General features: G+C 43.3%; 1 protein-coding gene across 1 annotated transcript; it reads right to left on the bottom strand.

Moving 5' to 3' along the window:
• Positions 1-1,249: 1,249 nt before the first annotated feature.
• Positions 1,250-20,166, bottom strand: WDR82 (WD repeat domain 82). Its single transcript, XM_086367713.1, has 9 exons — positions 19,714-20,166; positions 14,373-14,470; positions 11,592-11,658; positions 7,512-7,611; positions 6,975-7,091; positions 6,573-6,728; positions 6,074-6,143; positions 5,368-5,510; positions 1,250-4,113 (listed from the first exon to the last, which is right to left on the bottom strand). Exons 1-9 carry the CDS (start codon positions 19,872-19,874, stop codon positions 4,084-4,086), a joined length of 942 nt encoding a protein of 313 aa, XP_086223839.1. The 5' UTR covers positions 19,875-20,166; the 3' UTR covers positions 1,250-4,083.
• Between the last annotated feature and the right edge of the window lie 4,596 nt (positions 20,167-24,762).

Genomic DNA, 24,762 nt, shown 5'->3' with positions numbered 1-24,762 from the left:
CTTTCCTGCCCATTAACTCACTTTAGACTCCATTTCCTACATGTTCTCTAGGGAAGAGATAGGATAAACTATGAAGTTACTCACTTTTTACAGTCATATTCCATAGCCCTGCACTTCTGGGCCTACCTCTGTCCACAGCTGGGTCATGACCAACTGTGGTTAGCCCCAGCAGCTCTGGGCACCCTCTCCAAGACTCTAGTAAGACATCTGGCATGCACAACTGTGCCCTACCGCCCTGCAGTTTTACTTTCTATTTCTTCAGCAGTCCCCACCCTCCACTCCCCCCTGCCCCCAGCAAAGCTTTGTAAGCGGTATCCTGTGCCTGCCAACCCACTACCCACGTCAGCTACTCAGCCAGCTCACCCACAGTCTGCTTTGCTTCTCACATCACAAGGCTGAAGCCCAGGAAGTGGGCAACGGTAGGTCTCTCAACTGCAAACAAGCCAAACCAACAGGAGTGACCACTGCAAAGGCAGCCACGGTCACCTGCGTGTTCATGTCTCTCAGCAGAGCCAAAAACCGCAGTAGCCTTCATGGCAGGCCGTTAGGGGGACCTCCTCCTCCCTGAACAGTCGTGTTGACAGCCTGTGCATGGCCTGCCCCTTACACGTTGGCTCGCTCCCTCTGCTGCCCTCCAGAGCCTTTGGTCAACCTCTAATGACCAGGGGCAAAGTGGCAGGCCCCCGGTATTGCAGCTGAGGATGCCACGGTACTAGTGAGTTGCCAATTCACCAGCCAGGCAGTGGGTTACCAAGGAACAGGCCAGGCCTTCTACCAGAATTTTATTTCCACTATACTTGCCCCCCCCCCCCCACAACCTAGTGCCTAGCAGGATGAACCTTATTCCAGCTAGAGGTTGCCAACTGATCAAGGGTTGAAGTTAACAGTGAGGATGAAAGGCAGCTTGAGGTGTACACCAAATACAGTCTTTGAGGATCTCAAGGTTGGCTCAGGCCTGCCTTTTCTGGGTCACTCATTTCTGGCCTACTGTTGCTTATTAGAATGGGGGGTTGAGGGACCCAGACTGCTGTGCACTGGGAGCTTGATATAGGGTTCCTCCCACCAGCCCACAGGCCTTAGTTACCAGAGGCAGTCCCAGCAAGCCCAACAACCTGTCCACAGCATTACAGTGAGTCCCAGTATGAGCCAGGAGGACTGACAGGGGACAACCCACCCCCATGCCCTTCAACTCTAAGAACAAGGCAAACAGTGCTATGAAAACTCAATGGAAGAGGCTGCAGCCGTAAAATTCTGTCTAAGACAGATAACATGGAAAAAATGTTTATATGTTAAGTACAAAAAGGACATAAAATTGTATATACAGTAGAATAACAACTATGTAAACACACCAAAAATCTATATGCACAGAAATGTCTAGAAGAACACTTAACACCAAAAGATTAGCAGTGGTAACATTTGGGTGGTAAACTGATTCTTTTTAAAATTCCCAGATTTTTCTTAATAAGCATTAATTATGACTGCAAGTTACATTTTTTTCTAAAAAAAAACAAAAAATACCCCATTGGCTGGTGGTTGAGCAGTGCAGTGTCACTGTCACATATAAATCAGTGGCTTTGGCCCTGACTCTGGAGAGCCTGGTGCGCCCCCCATCCCCGGGAGAACTTAAGCACCTCGGCTCCCACTGAAGGTGTCTTAGCAGCCCTGGTGCTCCTCAGGGTCTCTGACTCACAGACACTCCTCCCTTAATTCTGCCTTATTTCCACCACCGCATCATCTTCGGTTACTTCCAGCTGCATCTTTCCCTTTCCTTCCCAACTCAGGAGCTGGCTCTGCAGCCACAGGTCCCCATAAACAGAAGCAGTGCAGTGCATATTTTCAAAGGACCTGCTGCCTCTGCTTCGGACACACAGGATCTCAATACAAATCATTTTCCTGCGGACAGACAAGTCATGCATGGTGGCTGCTCTGGGTACAGATACGTCACTTACGCAGGCCTTCTTGTTAACCTACAGTTCCAAGTACTCTCTCTGAACAGTTACTCCTACCATGAATTTTCTACCCTGGAAAGCCAGGGGTGGGCAGTTAATAGTTCAGATCACTTGGTTTCTAAAAGTCTCTCCACTCTGAGAATGCAGAGCTTTATAGTGTGGCACTGCAGAAACTGTAGATTTCAGTCTATGTCTGGCAAAGATGTATGCCCCTTGCCCTTAAATTTGAGGAACAAACCAAAAAGTAACTGCTAAAAAAGCAAAAGAAAACAAAACAGTAACTGCTAGCAATTCACAGCCTATTCCTGCTGCTGAATGGCGAGAGTAATGGCTTGCTTTCCCCACCAGTGGGTAGGTACTCTGGGGCAAGTCAAACATAACCTTGTTGGGCCTGTTTCTGGGTCTGCAGGGAATGTGTTACTCGCTTATATGTTTGAGAACTTGGTGAAATAATATGCCACTTGTCCTGCTCTAAGAAGGCCATGCAGGGGAAAAGGTAATGAGCTATCTACAGCTCATCTCAACCCCGATCAGGAAGCCTCCCCAAGACAAGACAAGGAAAAGCAGCAAGAAAGCAGACATACCAGGTAAACAGGAGTGACCTGTAATTGGCAAAGAAGCCTCAGACAAGCTGAAAATGCTCTGGTTCCAGCATCCTGTCCCCAAATGCTAGAAGCCAGACACAAAAGGCATGCAAAAGTGACTGTCACACACATACAGGCGGAGACAGAGCATCACTGGGCAAAAAAGGGGCTAATACTGCAGAGAAGGCCCCAAAGTGCGACTTGAGGAACACAAGGCAGTCATTCCAAGACCCTCACTTAGCTGCCATGGGGACAGCAAACACTCAAAAGCTTTGCTTTTGTTTAGTCTCCCGAAGGGAAAAAAGTTAATAGGGAAGACTCACTAACACTTGTGGCAAACACTATTAGCAAGGATGCAGTCTTTCTCTGGAGGCATGGGACTTCATCTCCTTCAGCTGAACTCTTTGATACTTTTAAAATATATATATATATATATATGTGCATACATATATATATGTATATATGTATGCACACACACGATATATTTAAATGAAGGTGTACACACACTGTGCTAAAATACAAACAACAGAATCCCAAGTCATATATAAAAAGGCTAAATATAACACAGGCCTAGGCCAGCCCCGTGTTGGGAGCTGGGCAAGGGGTAGGATCATCTGGAGACTATGTACACAACTTGTGGTGGGCAGGGAAGGCATCAATGTAAACAGCTCGGACTCACTCCACAATACTGGCCCACAGGAACGCGTGATGGAGCTCATGCACAAAAATAGACGCCCACCTTGCTTTCATACACAATCAAACTTGGCAGGCACCCAGAAGGACCGAGGGTTTGTGTTGATGACAGGGGACCACACCAAGCTGCTGCTAGACCTCCCAGCCCCAGGAATTCACCTGCTCCCACTCCTCCCTCCCTTTCAGGTTTGACCCTTTGCCTACCCAGAGCCTGAGGCGTGGTCAGGTCACCCACCTTCACATGACTAACTGGCAAGACTTCCTGGAAAGCAAGGTCCTTCTGTATCTGTCCCTTTCTGACCCTAAAATACATGGAGACTTACTTCTGTAAATGTTTGGCACCTAAGTAATGCAACAGTTGTGGACAATGCCACAATAACACAGGGAGACCCAGTAACAAGACATGCAGGGTGAGGGCAAGGGGCACTAAACTGCCCTAGCATCTCAAAATCAGAACTGTGGCTTCCCATGCATTTATGGGGGTGGGAGAAGGGATGTGCAGAAATAACAACTTCACCGACTCCTCAGCAGCAAATACATTCAAAACTGAAGGCGTCTCGAGGGCCCACTATACCCTCATCACAAGTCTGGTCACTCCTCTGGAGGAGCTCGGTGCAGTGACAGCTGGAAAGTCTGAGTCCCGATTGAGTCGGCCACACCAAGAGTCCTTTTGAAGAAGTTCGGCAAAGTAACTTTTTTCTTTTGAGCAGATGTACAGCACATTCTTGGGAAGGCCATGTGGAAGGATGCTCTCCAGCCCAGTCAAATGATCCAATCCCACTATTATCTTAGTCCCCTCTGAGTTTTTTCCTACTTGCCACCCTCGCTGTACAGAAAACAGCCAAGCACCATGCAGGTCAGTCATCAATGGTGGGCAACCAGAAGGCCTGGATGAAAGAAGAACATGAGTCAACTCTAAGAAACCAAGGTTCTCTCCTCAATGCTGAAGGATTTTCTTACCCCTCCCCCACCATCAAGGAGCCCAACCCTAAAGTTGAAGCAGTTATGGCTCCCTCCTGACCAACTGACTGGCAATCTATAAACAGAGAAACACTCCCCAATCTATGTGAAAGTAAACTAGTTCTTTTTCACTCCAACACTAAGTTCCATCACAGAGGTCCAGTGTTTAAAAAAAAAGAAGTACTCTCTGGGAGGTGGGTGTCTGGCTTCACTGTTAACCTACAAGTGACCTCAGGCAGGCCCTCTCATTCAGGAGCTATAAATAACAAAAGAGGTTGGACTGGATGTCTCTGCTACATTTTTGGGGGGACAGTTTTCTTAGTTAAAAAGAAAAAGAGATGGAGCAATGTATTCTGAGTAGGCTAGTAATGAAATGCCTCATACCAATACCTAGACAGGTTTGCTGCTGCTGCTGCTGCTAAGTCGCTTCAGTCGTGTCCGACTCTGTGCGACCCCATAGACGGCAGCCCACCAGGCTCCCCCGTCCCTGGGATTCTCCAGGCAAGAACACTGGAGTGGGTTGCCATTTCCTTCTCCAATGCATGAAGGTGAAAAGAGAAAGTGAAGTCGCTCAGTCGTGTCTGACTCTTAGGGACCCCATGGACTGCAGTCTACCAGGCTCCTCCATCCATGGGATTTTCCAGGCAAGAGTACTGGAGTGGGGTGCCATTGCCTTCTCCAGACAGGTTTAGGAGATGCCAAGAGGAAATAGGAGGTTGAGATTCACTGCTACTTTGTTTTGCTCATGTTGTCCAGGAGGAGACAGGGGCCTGGAGAAAATTCTAAGTGGTGAGCTGTGATTAAGAATTTCTGATGAACTCAGCATAATCTGAGAGGAATGGAAAAACTGAAGTTTGTAGCCACAAAAGGCTGGGTCAAAGAGTTTTAAGAAACCAAAAGTTAGCTTCAGGTAGTCTGGACATAAAACCAGGAGCCAGAGCTGACCTAAGATCTCCCAGGACCTCAGAGGTGATCCCAGATCATGGAAAGAAAAGTAAAAGTGCAAGGCCAGCCCAATCACAGATCAGATAACAGAGGCGAAACAGGGAGGCCACCAGCTGAGAAACATGAACGTGGCTGCTTGTAACTGTGCCTACTTAAAACTCACTGTGCTCACAGAAGGACCCCACCCCAAATGAAGAGGGCCCCTACGCGGAGGACATCTCCCGCTGTTCACATACCATGTTAGAACAAGCGCTGGCAAAGGTCATGAACTTGGGGTTGAACTGCAAACAGGTAATGGGGCCTGTGTGTTTGCCATCCAATACAGCTACTTTTATACCACTCTCTCCATTCCAGACATGGATCTTGCCATCCTCCGAACCTGAAGAGAAAAGATCAAGGCATGTAACAACAGCTCAAGGCATACTACAAAGACAAGCGGCAAACAGACACGGACTGACATCTTGAAAGCGGCCAACCTTCAGGACCCAGCCATCAGCAGAAATGGAGGAGGAGTAAAGACAGTGAAGAAAAGACACTTTAGGAACTGATCTAGACTCTATTCTCAGGCAAGCCATTTCCCCTCTAACTACAGTTTTCTCATTTAAAAAGGGGGCTAAATACGATCACCTACAAACATCTACACTAAGGTGACTCAACGCAAGGTTACAACAGGAAGTTGCTACTATCAGCAAGACAGTGCTTGCAGGACTTAACTCTATGCTGGTCCAGGAGAAGACCATCATTAACGCCCATCCCCAGTAAAGACATGCAAAGCCAGGACAGTTTAAAGACACAATATCTTTGACATAATGTGCTACACAGAAATCTGGAAATTTCTATCAAGAGGATAATAAATGGTTTCTTAATTAGTTATAACCAGCAAAAATAACATAATGCACAGTATCAGAGAAATAACCCCCAAAGGGGATAAAGGAAGCTTACCAATCATAATAAACTGGGAGTCTGGAGTAAATGAGGCCTCCAATGTGACAGCCTTGCTATTAGCATAACCCTAAAAAATAAAAGCAAAACAATACTCGTTACAGTGCCATTAACAAAAAATAATTGCCTATAAACACTGACTCCACATACACCTTCTCAATGCACAGTGCTACCAAGGTTCCAGACTTGGCTACCACCCTTTACAATTAATTCACTCCCAACTGCATGTTCAAGGGAGCTAGAAAATGTTTATGGTCAGGAATTATTATATATCTAAACACCAAACTTGAGCCACTGAGTGAGAAGTAAATGTCTCAGAATCCAAGAGAACTAATGTCATGTGCAGGAAGAAAATGCCAGTCCATGCCTTTAACCAAGGACAACTGCTGGTCTCCATCAACTAGCTAACATAATTCTCAGAAGGGATGACCATAGAAAAAAGGTAAGAACATTGGGAGGGGAAAAAAAAAAAAAAAGAGCTCAAAAGTTGTCAGCTCACCCCAAATGTATGCATCACAACTCCCTTGAATGCATCGATCAGACGGATGAAGCTGCCATTGGTGGAAATGAGGATGAGCTTGCCATCGTTGCTGAACTTAAGTCCTGTCCACTCACAAGTCCGATCATACTGCATCTTAAATGTTGCAAATGGCCCCTGCAAAAAAAAAAGACAGCAGCCTCAGGCCCAAGGCACATCAATCATTCTTTCTGCCAGAGCCAAATCTCATTCTATCCCTTTAGATTCCTTTGGGACTAGGGAAAGCAGAGGATTACGTACTGCTCTGATGCTTTCTAAGATCTACCACATACCTCCTCTAGTGTAGAAAAAGGCTCTTCAACGTCCATCTCACCCTTCAAAACTTCCATAGTATCAAGACAGTTCAAAGATTCAAAGATTTACCTTATCAAAAGAGCGAAGATCATAAAGTTTGACCATTTCAGAATTGACACCTGCGGCAAAAATTAATCCTTCTGGATCAAAAGAACAAACTGGCTTGCCCTGTAGATGCATGAGACCCTAAGAAAAAAGAAAATTTTTTAAAAAGTTAATGAACCCAGGATCCTACAAAAACAAACATAAAACTAACTAAAATGAAGTTTTAAAAAAATAGGTCTCCATGCAATTCATTTCAGATCAACTCTAACTGTACAATTTTACAGACCCTGAATTCAAATAAAAATCTAATATCTATAGTTCAGAGTCTCCAGGAAAACTGCCTTTAAAACACTAAGGCATGGATCATAATAAATATGCACTGGATTAAGGTATTAACTCAATTATCAGTCACCTACCAGGAAAAGAAAAGATTTTCTCCAAAATTTAAAGACTCTGGGATTCCAGAAAGAAAACACTGCTTTCCCCTTTCCTTGAGAGGGAGCACTGATAACAGTGCTTACCACAGAAAACACTTAAAGTGTAACTGTGAGGCAACATTACCTGGCAGTTAGGAGAGCGGAGATCCCAGAGCCGAATAGTCTTATCAAGAGACCCAGAAATGAAAGTGTCATCCACAGGTGACATGGACAAAGCCACCACCCTGCAATGCATCAAGATAAATAGTAGTTGAAGCAAAATATCTGCAATAATTGTATATGAACTCTAAACCACTTGGCCTGCCTCCCTATATACATGTTCTCCTAAGAATGTTATTTTAAGAAACAGGCATACACAAGCAATCTGGAATAATCAAAGGCAATTAGTATAATTTAAAAAGCAACTTAAAAGCTACAACATAAAAATATACGATTCCAAATCAAATCAAATCATGAGACACCATTTCATACCCACTAGCAAAGCAAAAATTAAAGAGAAATAACAAGTGTGGGTGAGGATGTGGACAAATTGGAATCCTGATACACTGCTGGTAAGAATGTAAAATGGTACAGTTGCTTTGAAAAAGTTCTACACTTTCTCAAAAAGGTAAACATTCCGTTGCTAGGTATACACCCAAGAAACAGGAAAACATGTCAAAAAGAAAAATCCCCATGCGTCTGTGTTCATAATAGCATAATTCATGACTACTAAAAAGTAGAAACAACTCAAATGTCCATCACCTAATAAATGGATAAACAAAATGTGTTATCACCACATAGGAATATTACTTGGTAATAAAAAGAAATGAAATCACTTATTCATATTAAACATGCATGAAAGTTAAAGAGGTTAGATAGAAAGTAGATTAGTTGCTGCCAGGGGCTAGGAAGACGGGAAATGGGGAGTGTTAATGGATACAGGGTTTCTATTTGGGGTGATGAATATGTTCTGGAATTATATAGTGATGATGGTTGCCCAACTCTGTGAATATATTAAAAACCACTGAATTGTACACTTTAAAAGGATGAATTAATGGTATTGAACTATATCTCAATTTATTAATAAAAAAATTCCTTAACTAGAGGTTTGTGGGTCCAATAAGTCTGACAATCTATGTTTCTAACACGTTCCTAGGTGATGGTGAGGTTGATAGTTTGAGCGCCATACCTACGGAAAGCCACAGGCCTGTGCTAACAGCCTATGCTATGTTTCTGATATGGGTCCCCTTTTATGGTTATACTGTTAAGATTCACTCACTGAAAAATATTTCTTCCAAGGCCTCATCTGGACTCTCTTTTCCCCTCTGCTCATGTTCTTGCTCTGCCATGCTCTGCACTGAAGATACCCACCATGTCCCCAGCATTTGGGCCCAGCCTATGGAGAAGGACAGCATGTGACTCTGCTTTACCTGCCTCTTGGAGCATGCCAGAGCCCTAACCAGGGGGGTTCTTGAGGAAGCCCTTGTGAAAATGGACACTCAGATGGTGCTTCCTTCTGGGTGTTATGGAAGAGCAGCTCCACATTCTGGCTTGGCTAAAAAACACTTCATAGACAAAAGAGTGGGTGTCATAAGTGAAGATTGCAGAGGAAATGATGGTGGTGTACTGTTTCATTTTGACAAAGAAAAATCTGAAGTTAAAAAATAAGGTGATTAAGTCACACAACTCATTTGTGAGTGGATTTTTTAACTGTAGAAATAGAGGAAGTTCAAATTTTAGATGACACTGAAAGGGGTTCAGGAGGTTTTGGTTCCATGAGAAAGAATTAAAATGTGTGCCATGAACAGAAAATGAGAAAATGTACTTTCCCCGCCACCCACCCCACTCCAAATCTTCCAGCATAACTAAATTAACATTTGCACTAGATCATCAACTTAAAAATTTTAAAGATACTATAAGCCAAAATTTCCTGGGAATGCTGAGGTGGTAATAAAACAGAGTGAGGAGATTGCATATGGACATGTAATTTTATGTCAGAAGTTCAGAGGAAGTCTACCTTGGCATATGGCTCTGTTAAGAAGCACAGGGAATGCAAGGAGGAACAAGATTTCCACTCTAAGAAAGCTTAACTGTCTAGCCCAGACAATTCCAAGAGAGGGTCAGAGAAGGCTTTCCGGAAGCAGCTACACCTGTGTTGAATAGGGTTTCAATGGGAGTGGTCTTTCTGGAAGATGCCAGATAGGAGAAGGCATGAAGCAGTTCAGGAAGCAGCGCAAGAGTTCACCTCAACAACACTGGGAAAACGGGTCAGACAGAAAAGAACCTGACTCCAAGGTTTTTTGATGGAGGCTATGAAGTGGTCAGAACTGTAAAAAAAAAAAAAAAAAAAAAAAAAGAAAAGAAAAACTAGAGTGCAGAAGCAGGATAGTGAGTGGTGGGGAGATTAGGATTTGACAGTAATTTACCTGAGCAAGGACAGAAGCAAAGGAGTAAGTATGGAGGAAAGTGACACATGAGGTTAAACCTAGGTAGTGTCAACAGGATTTAACAGCTCACTGAATGTGAAGGCAGGGAAAAAGCAGTGAACAGACAACAGAGGCTTTGAGTTGGGAGAACTAGAAGAGACAGATGGAAAAAACATAAGGCAAACAGAGGAACTGGCCCAAGGAATTTAACGAAGGATGGAGTATCAGATCTGTCAGAGACCTACAGAGATGTGTATAAAACTTGTAGGTGTGAAGTCCAGTCTGAAAATCATAGGCTAAAAATACTGATTTGGGAAGCCATCTGAGGTGAATGAAATCAGTGATGGGGGTAGCTGAGAAAATACCAAGAAGAAGAGAAAAAAGCTAGGGTAGAACCTTGCTTACTTCAGAGTTAAAGGAGAAAGAGAGGCCAAGAATATCAAGAACAGAACCAAGATGGAAAGCCAAAGGGGGAAAAAAAAAGCTTTACTGAGAGGCTGAGTGCCAAAGCAAGCCCCAGGCAGTATATTTTACCTGGAGGCAGCAGGGAAAGGGGAGTAAACAGCTTGGCTTGGATGAGAGAATTAAACAGTGAATGAATGTTAGGAGGTAGAGATGGGAATATGCAGATTATTCTTCTATGTCTGACAGTGAAAAGAAGTGGGTGATATTCTCAACCAAAAAATTCAAGGTAAGGAAGTCTGTAGGCAGCAAAGGAGATGGAAGAAAGTAGAGAGGGGTTGTTTTTCTCAAGGAAGAAAAAAACTACTTCTTTCTCAGGGAAAGGTTTCTAAGGAAGAGAGGAATTTAGGTGGAAAAGACAGAAGTTGAAAAGAACTCAGTTTGGATGGCCTTGACTTTCTCACAAAAGAGGCACAAAGTTATCTATTTAGAATCAGGAGGTCAAGAAATTGGGCAAGTGGTAAAATTGGACAGTTTCAAACAACTGCCATCAACTCCCAATTACAGACAATATGTTTGTGAACGTTAATTTAACAAACAAAAACATCTACTAGTCACAAGCCATTCTTTGTCTGAACTACACAGTAACCAACAATTGCCACCTCTTATGTTCAGCAACAAAGAAAACGCCCAGCCCAATCACAAGTGCCACTGTAAACAGGGTGTTCTCCGCCCACCTCTTATCAGGGCTCTGAACCACTCCACGTTGGATTACTGTACATTTGCAAAGAAAGTACCAGTGATTAAAATAGCATCCAAGGGAAATTGTGTTTAACATTCAACCCAAACTTGAAAAACCAGAGGAAAAATACTAGGAGAATTGGGATAAGAGACAAACAACCTGCATTATGAAACTGAATAAGGAAACAAGTTTCTTAACTTTCAAAAAGTAACAAAGAACAATTTATTAATTTTGCATTCTTATGAAGATCTTCATATGGAACATGTTTATGTAGAGGAGGGGCATGCTGAAATGGGGGCCACCTATACAGGAAGCCTCAGACATGTAAACTGTCCTTTCATTAAGGGATGTCTGATATTTGAGATCTCTAAATGCCAAATACAATTTTTACTATATAGGTTTCCACTGAATATCTTTAGTCCACATTTTTCCTATTAATGTTTTAACTGAGGTTTCAGTTTATCCATGAAGTCCTACCCCTGCCTCAACAACCTTGATTAATCTAGAGCTGACTGTTTAGGAAGGGTTAACAAGAGAAGACTTAAGAGATACGCCAAGCAGCAGTGAGAAACTAGCTTCATTTCACTAATAAAATCTCTCCACTCGTTTATTCTCTGGATAACCTATTTACTTTTTTTTAACACCTGTGTCTTACCTTTTGCTATGTCCAGGAAAGTACCTGATATATTTGTTGTCATGCAATGACAGGTAACGAATAGTATCTGAAAGAAGACAAATATCCTATTATTTTTAAATAATAATTTACTTTGCGTTTTCATCTTGAAAAGACAAGGTAAAAGAATTCATTGTTCTCCATTATTCAAGCAAAGTTTGAATGCACAATAGTGAATAACTCCTTTCCACAGCACTAGAGATTTCACGTAACTCAAAAGCAGAGTTCTCAAGCTGAAAGCATATAGAGCTATGTTTAAAAATCATTGTTGTTACCAATCTTTGGCTTCTGCATAGTTACAATGTAAATTATCCTGCAAATATGCCCCACCCCCCAAAAAAAACCTCACAACAGTTTCAGTACCCACAGAATGCAAACCTTAAAGAAAAACATACTGAGCTACTGACGAAACAGGCTCGAAGAACTAAACAACCATACTGAGCTCTGGATCAGGCTGGACTCTGGCATATTTTTCTCCAGTATTCTCCAACAGCATGTCAACCCAACCTTCACCTCATCTGAATGTAAACTGAATACACAATTTACATTAAAATTAAATAAAATGGAAAGAGAAGTAAAGTTCTACTCCTTTTCTAATTAACCAACTATAATGGCCCCTTATACAGAGAAGTGAGTTAGAAAGTGGCCAAAAGAAGAAATGAGAAAATTTAGATTAAAAAGACTGCAAGATATTTAAACATCAGAGTCATAAACTATACCAAGTCCAGTTCACAGCAGTGAGATTTTTACAGGATCAAAGAAGGGAGTCATCAGAGATCTGTGCTTGCAGAAAATAAGAAAAGTACTCTTAAAACCCAAATCATTCCTTCTGAAAAAGTAAAACAAAATACGATGGTGCTGGGAAGGGAATGAAGTTCCATAAAGAATAGAACTGGAAAGTACCATGCTTCTGACAAGACTAGGAATAAGAAACAATTGTTGAAAAATGTAAAAGGCAATAGGGCCAAAATACAGAAAAGGAAAGGACAGAAAGAACATTATGGAGGCAAACAGTATACAGGAACAAAAAGGTTGAAAGCACAAATTCTTTCCACTCGTTTACAGGGGTACTAATATTTAACCTGGGAGAGGGAAAAAGGCACAAAACTAAACAGCTTCCTTGAATACACCTTCAAAGTTCTCAAATGACAACTGTAAAGTATTCCTGACTGTTCTACTGTGAGGAACTCCTCACGGGCCCTGAACAGAAGAGACCCCTTCCCCATTACCTGGTCTCCCATAGGTGGGCAGGGCGTCGCCATCGTCTCCGCCCCACTCGGTAGCCGGCGCACTGTTCCCGGCAAGGCAGTGGCCTGTACAGTTATCTCCTGTACCGGGTGGTATCATAGACCCTCAAACTGTACAAACTACTACCTCAGCCTGGAATCAGGCAAAAGGATACGAAGCGTTGGAGCAACTCCGGATGTGCTCGAAACAGGAAAGGCAACGTCCTCACAGCAGAGGCCTGGCAGCAAAGCTGCAAGTGCTACACATTTGCCTCATCTTGCACCGTATTTGGAGCATTCTCATTTAATCACCCAGAAAAACACCCCAACAGGAGAAACACCATTCATTCAGATGATCACAGAGATATATTTCCTCAAAATCCTGTTTTATATTCTTGTCCAAAAGTATCAATTGCACTGTTTACTTAGAAAACCACTTCTGAAATAAAGGCATGAAAAGTACAAACAATATACTTACTAAAAATCAAGTACAGAATTCTCATTAAAAAAAAAAAAAAAAAAAAAAAACCAACCAAAAAAACTTCTACTCATCTGCTCTGAGATATGCATAACCAAAATAGCAGTCTAAGCAACCTTTGTTGAATGACATTAGAAAAATCTTACTGCTAAAAATGAAATAATCAATAAGTCAGTGAGATTTAAAAAAAAAACCCAGTCCTAACATGAAACTGTTATAGCTCAATTCCAAGATGACCTATCAACTGAGAATGACCTATCACAGAGGAAAAGCAGTAAAAACAAAGATCCTTTATTAGAGAAAGAATTCACAAGTTTAAAATTTGAAAAATAACTATTATTCTTCAAAGGCATTAACTTTATTTAAAGAAGAAAGGGAGTCCAGTGGTTAAGACTGGAGTGGCAGTGGTTAAGACTCTGCGCTGCCAATTCAGGGTACACAGGTTTGATTCCTGATGGAGCAACTAAGATCCCACATGTTGTACACATGGTATGGCCAAAAAATTTAAATAAGTAAATAAATGGAAAGGGGGATAAAATTCAGATCAAAAATGTCCCTGGAATCAAAGAAAACTAAGGTCAGTATATTGTCCTTTGTGACACAAACCATCAATAGATTGGACAATACAAAAACTCTTCTAAGGTCTACTAAACTACCATACCTGAAAGTATCTGTGAAAACTTTTCTCAAATCTGTATTATTTTGAACAGGAAGGCAGCACTGTTTAACACTTGCTGTGTGTCAAGTGTTCTTTTCTTTTATTTCTTCTAAAAGTATTCTTTGAAGTTTCAAGAAGCACAAACGGTAAATATAATTCGTAGCTTCCTATTTCCACTCCCCACCCTAAACTAGAAAACTTTCTTACTCAGTTTCAAGTCCTTCAAAAGTACTAATGGCTTGCTTCCAGCATCTCTTCAGTCATAATGATGTTAGCACAGCAAATATCACAGGAAAATTTAAAATAACTATAAACAAACATAAGCGGTCACAAAGATTCCATAAACCTTACCTAACAAAGGTAATCATGACCATTAACTTGCTAAAAAGACGCTTGCTTACCGTCTATTTTGTTAGAGCTGTAAACAACTGTATTTGCTGCATGAGTGTATCTGATGAGATCCACGCCGTATTTCTTACTGTACAGGGTTCTCTTTGGTCTGCCAAGGAAATGGACAGAGAAAGAAAACCATCAAAATCTTCCAAGACCAAAATCTAGTATCTTCATGTAAAGAGAAGCACTTGAATGATGTGGGAAGGGTGAAGATTCTTGGTAAGTCCTAACACTGAAAAGAAACAGAATTTCTTCCAAAAAGGGAGGAAATAAACAGAATCAATCAAGGGCAACAGCCTGAACCAAATGCCAAAGTTAGGAAGTAGAAGTAAATCTGAGGGCTCAAATCGGACTTTACTACAGTGTTCACAAGTAAGCTTTGAGAAGTAGTACATCCATCTGAGAAGAAAGACACATAAAACAATTCATAACTTACAAGAAAGAGGAAAATGGGAATATGTCACACCAGTGAGGCCAGAACTTAAGCCATTCACTTGGAAAGATGCTCTTTCTTCAAGAAGTGATTTATCAAAACTGAAACCAGGTACAAAACTGCCTTTCCTAATATAACCTAGTATTTCCATCCTCTCTATCTTATAGTTCCAAAGCACATACTGAGCCTTTTATAAGACAAACCTAACTCTCTATATCAAAACTAGTCATTAGTTCTTTTCTCTTTACTTAAATGTAAAATCACTTATTTCTAAGCTTCAGGTTATCAGTCTATTTGTTGAAATTCCTTAAACGTTATCTTCTTCTACAGAATCTTAAAGATCAAGCCGAAACTGATCTCATCAAAATATTTTATCAAAAACTTCATAATATTCTACATTTATGTACAGGAGGATTTCATAAATCCTATACTACTGTTTACCAAGAATTTATGGAAAAGAAGTTCACCCTCTCAATGTAAAAACCTCTTGAAACCTATATGCTAAACAATCAGATGACTCAGGGAGCTTTAAGAAGTCAATCTGCACTTTCAATTTTTCTGACGTCAAGGGTTTCCCTACATTAAACCTATTTACAAACAAGATTTCTCACTCCAAATGCACTGAATTTTCCCATTCTCACCGTTTCCCAAAAGATGAGTTAATAAAAAGATCAGTTTAAATGCTACCTTGTCGAGTCCACCATCCTGGGTTCTGCCATGTAGTTACTGTGTTAACCAGTGAATGAGAGTGAGGGAGTGAGTGTGCATATGAACATGTGCTTACTCTCAAGACAGTTGACTGCGTCTACCAATGCAAAGAGAAGCTTACTTACCTCAGTATTGGGCCTACAATAATCAAGACAGAGCCTGAAGAACCAATGTTAAAGGGTATGGTCTAAGGAAAATATTCAGTTTCAATTACATATGGTCTATTTGTCTCAAATATATCAATAATACTAACCTAAGGTTTTGTGCTTAACATAATCTTTTACCTCATATCATTTTCTAGTTTGATAGCTAGATTCTAATGCATCCATTTCAGAGGACTATGCACATTTTTTCACAAATATTATGGTAAGCTTCTTTGCACAAACTATGATTCTGGTGATTAGGTAAGAATCAGATCAGATCAGATCAGTCGCTCAGTCGTATCCGACTCTTTGCGACCCCATGAATCGCAGCGCGCCAGGCCTCCCTGTCCATCACCAACTCCCGGAGTTCACTGAGACTCACATCCATCAAGTCAGTGATGCCATCCAGCCATCTCATCCTCTGTCGTCCCCTTCTTCTCTTGCCCCCAATCCCTCCCAGCATCAGAGTCTTTTCCAATGAATCAACTCTTCGCATGACGTGGCCAAAGTATTGGAGTTTCAGCTTTAGCATCATTCCTTCCAAAGAAATCCCAGGGCTGATCTCCTTCAGAATGGACTGGTTGGATCTCCTTGCAGTCCAAGGGACTCTCAAGAGTCTTCTCCAACACCACAGTTCAAAAGCATCAGTTCTTCGGTGCTCAGCCTTCTTCACAGTCCAACTCTCACATCCATACATGACCACAGGAAAAACCATAGCCTTGACTAGACGAACCTTTGTTGGCAAAGTAATGTCTCTGCTTTTGAATATGCTATCTAGGTTGGTCATAACTTTCCTTCCAAGAAGTAAGCGTCTTTTAATTTCATGGCTGCAGTCACCATCTGCGGTGATTTTGGAGCCCAGAAAAATAAAGTCTGACACTGTTTCCACTGTTTCCCCCATCTAATTCCCATGAAGTGATGGGACCGGATGCCACGGTCTTCGTTTTCTGAATGTTGAGCTTTAAGCCAACTTTTTCACTCTCCACTTTCACTTTCATCAAGAGGCTTTTGAGTTCCTCTTCACTTTCTACCATAAGGGTGGTGTCATCTGCATATCTGAGGTTATTGATATTTCTCCTGGCAATCTTGATTCCAGCTTGTGTTTCTTCCAGTCCAGCATTTCTCATGATGTACTCTGCATATAAGTTAAATAAACAGGGTGACAATATACAGCCTTGACGTACTCCTTTTCCTATTTGCAACCAGTCTGTTGTTCCACGTCCAGTTCTAACTGTTGCTTCCTGACCTGCATACAAATTTCTCAAGAGGCAGATCAGGAGGTCTGGTATTCCCATCTCTTTCAGAATTTTCCACAGTTTATTGTGATCCACACAATCAAAGGCTTTGGCATAGTCAATAAAGCAGAAATAGATGTTTTTCTGGAACTCTCTTGCTTTTTCCATGATCCAGCGGATGTTGGCAATTTGATCTCTGGTTCCTCTGCCTTTTCTAAAACCAGCTTGAACATCAGGAAGTTCACGGTTCACATATTGAACCGTATAAGAATAAACAATATTAAATCCTTCTCTCTAAAATTCACATCATCTACCACAAGTAATATCCTTTGTATGCTTTCATACTAAACAAACAAAAATCATTTGGGACTTCCCTGGCAGCAGTGGGTAAGACCATGCATTTCCAATGCAGGGTTCGAGGGTTTGAACCCTGGTAGGGGAACTAAGATCCTACATGTCTTGTGGTGCACCTCCCCTCTCCCCAAAATCACTCAGTGGATGAACTCCATTATTAAAAAAGTGTCAATGAACAGTAAACAGAGAAAATATTAAGCACAAAGAATTTTGTTTTAGCTATTTTCAAACTCCCAACATTAGCACCACCTAATACAGATACTGTGCTTTCCAAGGAAATCTTACTTTTCTTCCAATGTTGGTTTGACCTACACTAGTGGCAATTTTTTTTCTTCACGTTATCACTTAGGATCATGGACTCCTTGAAGCTAGAGAAGAGATCTGACCAATGTCACATACCTAGTCACAAAGCCAAACTAGAACCCAGTCTATCAGATCACTCTCTTATCACAGATCACCATGAAACAAGGTCACAATTCATATGAGAATATTTTAAAGAATGTGCTGTATACTACTGTGTTAATATTACATCTCTAATTTGGATAACTGTACTCTGGTTACATAAGAAAACGTCCTTATGCTTAGGATATCCGTGTTGAAGTGTTTAGGATAAAGGGGCTTGATACCTCTATATTACTATCTAATGGTTCAGGGGAAAAATGCATATATATATATATATATATATCTATCTGTATATACATACACACACATATACACACATACATATACGTATGTAAATGTAAACATTTACATAGAGATGACAAAGAAAACAGAGCAAAACATAACTAATTATTGGATCCTGGGAGTTCTTGGAAACAATGGTGTAACTTTTCTGCAAGTTTGTAATTATGCAAAAATGCTACATGAATGAATGAACTGAATTATGTTATAAAATTAATATTTTACTTATAACAAGAAGGACTTCCAGTCAATGTCATTTCTACTAAGGGGTGGAAATTATGCCATATTTGGAGACAAACTTTGAAGAAATGCTTTCACGATTTTCATTTTCTTTGAATGAAGACACACACCTCCATCCTCAAGTTCCAGGGAGAGGTTCTAATCTGTGCACAAGCACTAAGCATTTCAAGCAAGTCAGCTTCAAATTTCTTCTAGCTCCAGGACCCCACAACCTCTATCTCCACCCTAGCTTTATACGTGACTCTAATCCACGTTAATGCAAGTGGCCAGACTTGGACAGAAATGAATACATCACCACTCAGCATTGGTCCAGCTAACAATTCTCTTCCCCTTGGACCACCACTATAGGCCACTCTTCCACACACTGCAGGCAGATCCAAAGCCAGTTACATAATACTTTTTCACAGCCCAAACAGGAAAAATTGGGGAAAACAATAGACCATTACCTCAAATAACCAAATTCAGAAGTGAAGAGACAAGTTCTGAAAGTTTATAGAAGACATCAGTTTAAAGAAAACAGACAGAAGGAACGGCTGGAGAAGGTAAAGAAAAGCCCAAGGATTCAAAAAGGAGCTCACAATTTAGAAGGGACATGGAGAAAGCAAGTCTGGGGCAGAGCTGAGGAAAAAGGGGGGAATTGGCAAAATGCTGTGCTTTTAAGATTCTGCAGAGATACACATGTGTTGGGTCTCCAGAGGACTTGGGACAACCTAGAAATGTCATGATCAGACTTAGAACTGTGGTTAAGTCCTAATGGACTTTAAGGTGTAATTTAAAAAACAAGTACAAGAAGAAACACGAAATTGTTACACGATATTTTCTTTGTTCTATTAGGAGGTTCACATTCAGGTCGGGATGGGACGGCCAGGTTCGTCCGTGTCTGGCAAAAAGGAAAAGTTTCAGATGCTGTTACAAAGTTAACTATAAACGGAGGAACCGGGGCTGAGGGAGTAAGAGAATGATTTGCAACAGAAAGGAAAAGACAAGGGGCCCAAAGAGGCACAACAAATAAATCCTGACAGGTAACAACTGCAACCCACGCGGCCTTCCGGCAGAAACACGGCGGGAAGCTGAGGGGCAGGGGACCGGCGATGGGCCAGGACTGAATCGAGGTCACCGAGCAGAGGGCAGAGGGAGCTGCCTCTGCTGAATGAGGCAGCCGAGCAGCCTCCGCGGTTCTGCAAGGGGGACACAGCCGACGGGCACCGAGGACTAAGCCCGACTAACGGAAAAGCTACCAGCTGGGGCCGCGGTGGGCGGACCCGGCGTTTAAAGGTCAAGGTCAAGGTGGGGTTTGGCCAGAGATGCAAAAGCGGTCTGAAAGGAGACCGAAGGCAGACAAGACAAAAACATGATTATTGTTATCGCCATCGTTATTAAGAAAAAAACGGTCTCCCAGACGGCTTCGGAGGGGACGCGGCCCTGGCAGCAGCGTGTGCAAAACAGGCCGCGGGGCCGGGCCCGGGCAGAGAGCGGGCCGCGGGGCGAGCGCAGGGCCACGACGCGGAGGGCGGGAGGGACTCAGACCCGGGCCCAAGGCCACCGCCGCACTCACTTGCCCTCCTGGCAGTCATAGAGCACGATGGAGTCGTCGTCGCTGCTCGAGATGACCGTCTCGCCGTTGGGGCTGAAGTCGAAGCAGTTGATCTTGTCAGAGTTTTCGCGGAACACCTTGGCGACGCGGAAGCTTCGCAGCACGCTGTCGGTCAGCTTCATGGCGGCGGCTGCCTGAGGCGGCGGCGGCGGTGGCGGCGGCGGCAGCGGCGCAGGGCCGGGGCGGGGCCCGGGGAACGGGCGGGCTGCCGAGGGGCCGACCGGGGCGGGGCGGGCGCCGCGCCGGCGGCGGGCGGGAGAGCGGCCGGCAGTCGGGACGCCTCCTCCTCTTTCTCCTCCTGCTTAAGCAACACTCTTCTGCCCGGACTGTGGGGCCTTGCCGACCGTTCGTCCTCACGGTCGCCTCAGGGCCAATCGGCGCGACGCCGGTTCATTGTGTCCGCCATCTTGGGACAACAGGCAGAAGCCGAGGGCGAGGAACCTCACCGCGGTGCCAGCCGGGAAAAGGGGCGGGGCGGGAACGGCGGCGCGAGACGAGGAGGCGGGGCGGTGACGTCAGCGCGGGCGGCAGGGAGTGGCGTGGCTGGGTGGCCCCAGGAGGCAATTCCCCGACCTGCTGCGGGGGCGGGAGGAGAGGGGACTCCCACGTCCTTACCCCTTGGATTCCAAGGCCCCGGGTGACCCGGAGCCTCAGGCTTGTGTGCAAGCTCGCCACCGCTAAGAGACTCAGGCGCCCCCTGCAGGATCCCCGGCCGCAGGCCCAGGGACAGCAGGTACTGTGGAGGTGGGCTACGCCCCAGGAGGCCTGTTCTGGGTGTGAGTCATCGCTGGCAGCTTTTGACCGTTGGTCCACAACAGACAGAACGAGATTTCAACTTCTGTATTTTTTTAAGGTGTACTATACGTTAGATTGCCTAAATTTTAAGTGGATGGGTTTTTTTTTCATTTGGTTGTACCTTCTTGTGACGACCACCCACAACTTTTCTTTAAGCCTTCTTTGAAAGCGTTGTTGGGCTTCCCTGGTGGCTCAGTAGTAAAGAATCTGCTCGTGCAGGAGACACGGGTTCGATCCCTGGTTTGGGAGGATGTCACGTGCCACAGAGCGGCAGAGCCGGTCCTGCACAACTATTGAGCCTGTGCTCTAGGGCCTGGGAACCACAGCTATTGAGGCCAACTCCTTGGAAGGAAAGTTATGACCAACCTAGATAGCATATTCAAAAGCAGAGACATTACTTTACCAACAAAGGTCCGTCTAGTCAAGCAAGGCTATGGTTTTTCCAGTTTTTCCAGTGGTCATGTGTGGATGTGAAAGTTGGACTGTGAAGAAAGCTGAGCGCCGAAGAATTGATGCTTTTGAACTGTGGTGTTGGAGAAGACTCTTGAGAGTCCCTTGGACTGCAAGGAGATCCAACCAGTCCATTGTAAAGGAGATCAGTCCCAGGTGTTCTTTGGAAGGACTGATGCTAAAGCTGAAACTCCAATACTTTGGCCACCTCATGCGAAGAGTTGACTCATTGGAAAAGACTCTGATGCTGGGAGGGATTGGGGGCAGGAGGAGAAGGGGACGACCGAGGATGAGATGGCTGGATGGCATCACCGACTCAATGGACATGAGTTTGGGTGAACTCCGGGAGCTGGTGATGTACAGGGAGGCCTGGCATGCTGCAATTCATGGGGTCACAAAGAATCAGACACGACTGAGCGACTGAACTGAGCTGAACTCAGGCCTGAGCGCCCTAGAGCCTGTGCTCTGAAACAAGAGAAGCCACTGTGATGAGAAGCTCCTGCACTGCAACTGGAGAGTGCCGACTCCTTTCGACCCCATGGACTGTAGCCCTCCAGGCTCCTCTGTCTATGGGGATTCTCCAGGAAAGAATACTGGAGTGGGTTGCCATGCCCTCCTCCAGAGGATCTTTCCAACCCAGGGATTGAAGCAAGGTCTCCCACATTGCAGGAATTCTTTACCGTCTGAGCCACCAAGGAAACCCAAGCCTGCTGCAACTCAAGAAAATCCTGTGCAGCAACAAAGACCCAGCATGGCCAAAAAATAAATACATTATTTTAAAAACTTTTGTAGTTGATACTTAATATAAAGTGTATGAAACAAACTAATTTTAAGTGTTCAGTTCCATACATTTTATAAACACCCATCTTTAAGTTTTAAAACATACTTATAGCTCCCAAAATCCATAGCATTAATAACAAATAAGTGTTTTAAAGGGAAAATTATCTCCTTCTCCAGCAAAACAGTTTTAAATTCTCCTGATAGCCTCCATACTCATATATCCACCTAAGCTGTAGAAGCAGCCATTTCCTCTCGTGCTTTAACATTATATCTTACACAATTTTCATGTTACTTAAACCAGTTTTTGTTGGTGTTCTCAATCAAGGTATAATTTATGTACAATAACAATTAGCCTTTTTCATAGTTCTTTGAATTTTGGAATCCATATACAGTATTGTACAATTTGTACAACCACCACACTCAAGATATATTAATAGAATAGTTTCATTACCCTCTTTGTAGTCAATGGAATTGTTGTGATAGTTTGTATAAGGCAGGTATCCCAAACCTCCAGACTATGGACTGGTACCAGTCCATGGCCTTAGGAACCAGGCCACACAGCAGGAAGAGAGCAGTGGGCGAAACTGGGGGCCACTGGTATAAGAGATTCTTTGCCTTAAAAGGAAGGAAAGTTGACCTCTGACAAAGGAAAACGATATCTGATTACAAAATAGGTACACACCTTTGCTTTAGTTTCCTTTGAGCATTCAAGCAGCCCTTTAAGTTGCGTTCAGCCCCTCAAAAGGTTAATTGCTTGGGTCTACAGCCCTGGAGGAGGAAATGGCAACCCACTCCAGCATCCTTGCCTGGAGAATCCCCATGGACAGAGGAGCCTGCTGGGCTACAGTCCATAGGGCCACAAAGAGGATACAGCTGAAGTGACTTAGCACACACGCACAACAGTGGTGGCAGAGGTCTATTTATTTTGTGAAACCTCAGTTTCACTAAACTGAGGTGTCTAAAGAGGAAGAAAAGGGAAGAGGGAAGACAAAACATTTCAATCACTCATACTAGGAAGATATGGTATCCAGAGAGCAGATATAATTTGGACAATGTTGAAGACAAAACAGAAACCCTGGGACAGTGGGGGTTTTCTGGAAAGAACCAGGGGCTGTGTCCAATCCCCAAGTAAACAAGAGAACCAGGATCCCGACACATAAAGAGAACTTATTCCTTGAGAGAAGACGGCAAGATCCTAGTGAAGTCTGGGCTGCAATTGCCTTCCGACAAAGAACAGTTTCTGGCTACAGTTTGTTCTGGGGTCTGGAAAAAAGGCTGTTTGAGAGGAACCCAAATGGATGGCAACTGTCCAAACTGCAAAGCAGTCGAAGAAAAGCCCTCTGTGCCCCCAGAGCACACACTTCCCTGCAATGCCTGCTTTTTCATTTCATAGGCTAGGAAGACTAATGTAGAGTCTGCTTTGAATGCTTAGGAGGTGACAAAGACAGATCTGGGTGCCATGTCCTACAACTGTTGGGAAGTGAATATATCCAGGGAGATATATTTTGCGGGCCATCTAATCTGCAAAAACAACCACAGAAACAGCCATAACTTGCTGAATGTTGTATGGCAAAAGAAGTCTTTGCAGCACATCTTTCAAGTTGTGTACTTCCCATACCTTTCCCAGATTCACTGTTGAAGATTGAAGCTTCCTCCCAAGACTTGACTTCCTGAATTATTTTTGGAGTGGAAAAAGTCTTTTTTTTTTTTTTTTTTCTTTCATATTTTAAAAATGCCCTGAAATGGCTCAGCCTGTTTCACATTCTCACTGTCTCACATTCCTGGCCTGGCTCCCTGCCCTGTTACAGTGAGGCTCTCTAAGCTTCCAATCCTACAGTGCCTTACAGGCTGGACTTTAGAGAAAGGCTGGCTCCAATGAGGGGTGGACAGAGGAGAAAACTTCAATCAGAAGTGAATCAGACTGCTTTAAAGCACATCGACTTAATTTTTTAGGCTTCCTTTTCTTTTAACCATTATTTCATTTATTTATATACTTAATATCCATGCAAGCAAATGTACATCCATTGCAGAAAACTAAAAAATTCAAAGAAATAATTTAAAAAACAAAAAACAAACCATAGTGTCTGGGAATAGCTATACTATTACGTTTGATCTGACGCAGAACTTTTCAGACTTTTTTCCCCGCTAAAATATATTTTAACAAGCTCATAATATAATATTATTAAAAACATATCCTTTTCATAGATTACTATGGATATCTTTCAGATCAGTAGATGCAGAACTACACAGTCATTTTGAACGCTGCTGCTGCTGCTGCTAAGTTGCTTCAGTCGTGTCCAACTCTGTGCAACCCCATAGACGGCAGCCCGCCAGGCTCCCAACTCGGCTCTCTACTATTTCATTAGGCATTTGTAAAGTGATTTTGCTTCCCATGTTATCCAGAGCCCAGCCAGGGTCTGACTCAATCAGTTCAGTTCAGTCGCTCAGTCATGTCCCACTCTTTTCGACCCCATGAATCGCAGCACGCCAGGCCTCCCTGTCCATCACCAACTCCTGGAGTTCACCCAGACTCACTTCCATCGAGTCAGTGATACCATCCAGCCATCTCATCCTCTGTCGTCCCCTTCTCCTCCTGCCCCCAATCCCTCCCAGCATCAGAGTCTTTTCCAATGAGTCAACTCTTCGCATGACGTGGCCAAAGTATTGGAGTTCCAGCTTTAGCATCATTCCTTCCAAAGAAATCCCAGGGCTGATCTCCTTCAGAATGGACTGGTTGGATCTCCTTGCAGTCCAAGGGACTCTCAAGAGTCTTCTCCAACACCACAGTTCAAAAGCATCAGTTCTTCGGTGCTCAGCCTTCTTCACAGTCCAACTCTCACATCCATACATGACCACAGGAAAAACCATAGCCTTGACTAGACGGACCTTTGTTGACAAAGTAATGTCTCTGCTTTTGAATATGCTATCTAGGTTGGTCATAACTTTCCTTCCAGAGAGTAAGTGTCTTTTAATTTCATGGCTGCA

This window comes from Bos grunniens, chromosome 22 (assembly GCF_055505025.1).
Source record: "Bos grunniens cultivar Pamir isolate PY7600 chromosome 22, Bosgru_T2T1.0, whole genome shotgun sequence".
NCBI lineage: Eukaryota > Metazoa > Chordata > Mammalia > Artiodactyla > Bovidae > Bos > Bos grunniens.
This window is presented reverse-complemented; position numbering and strand designations above follow the sequence as displayed.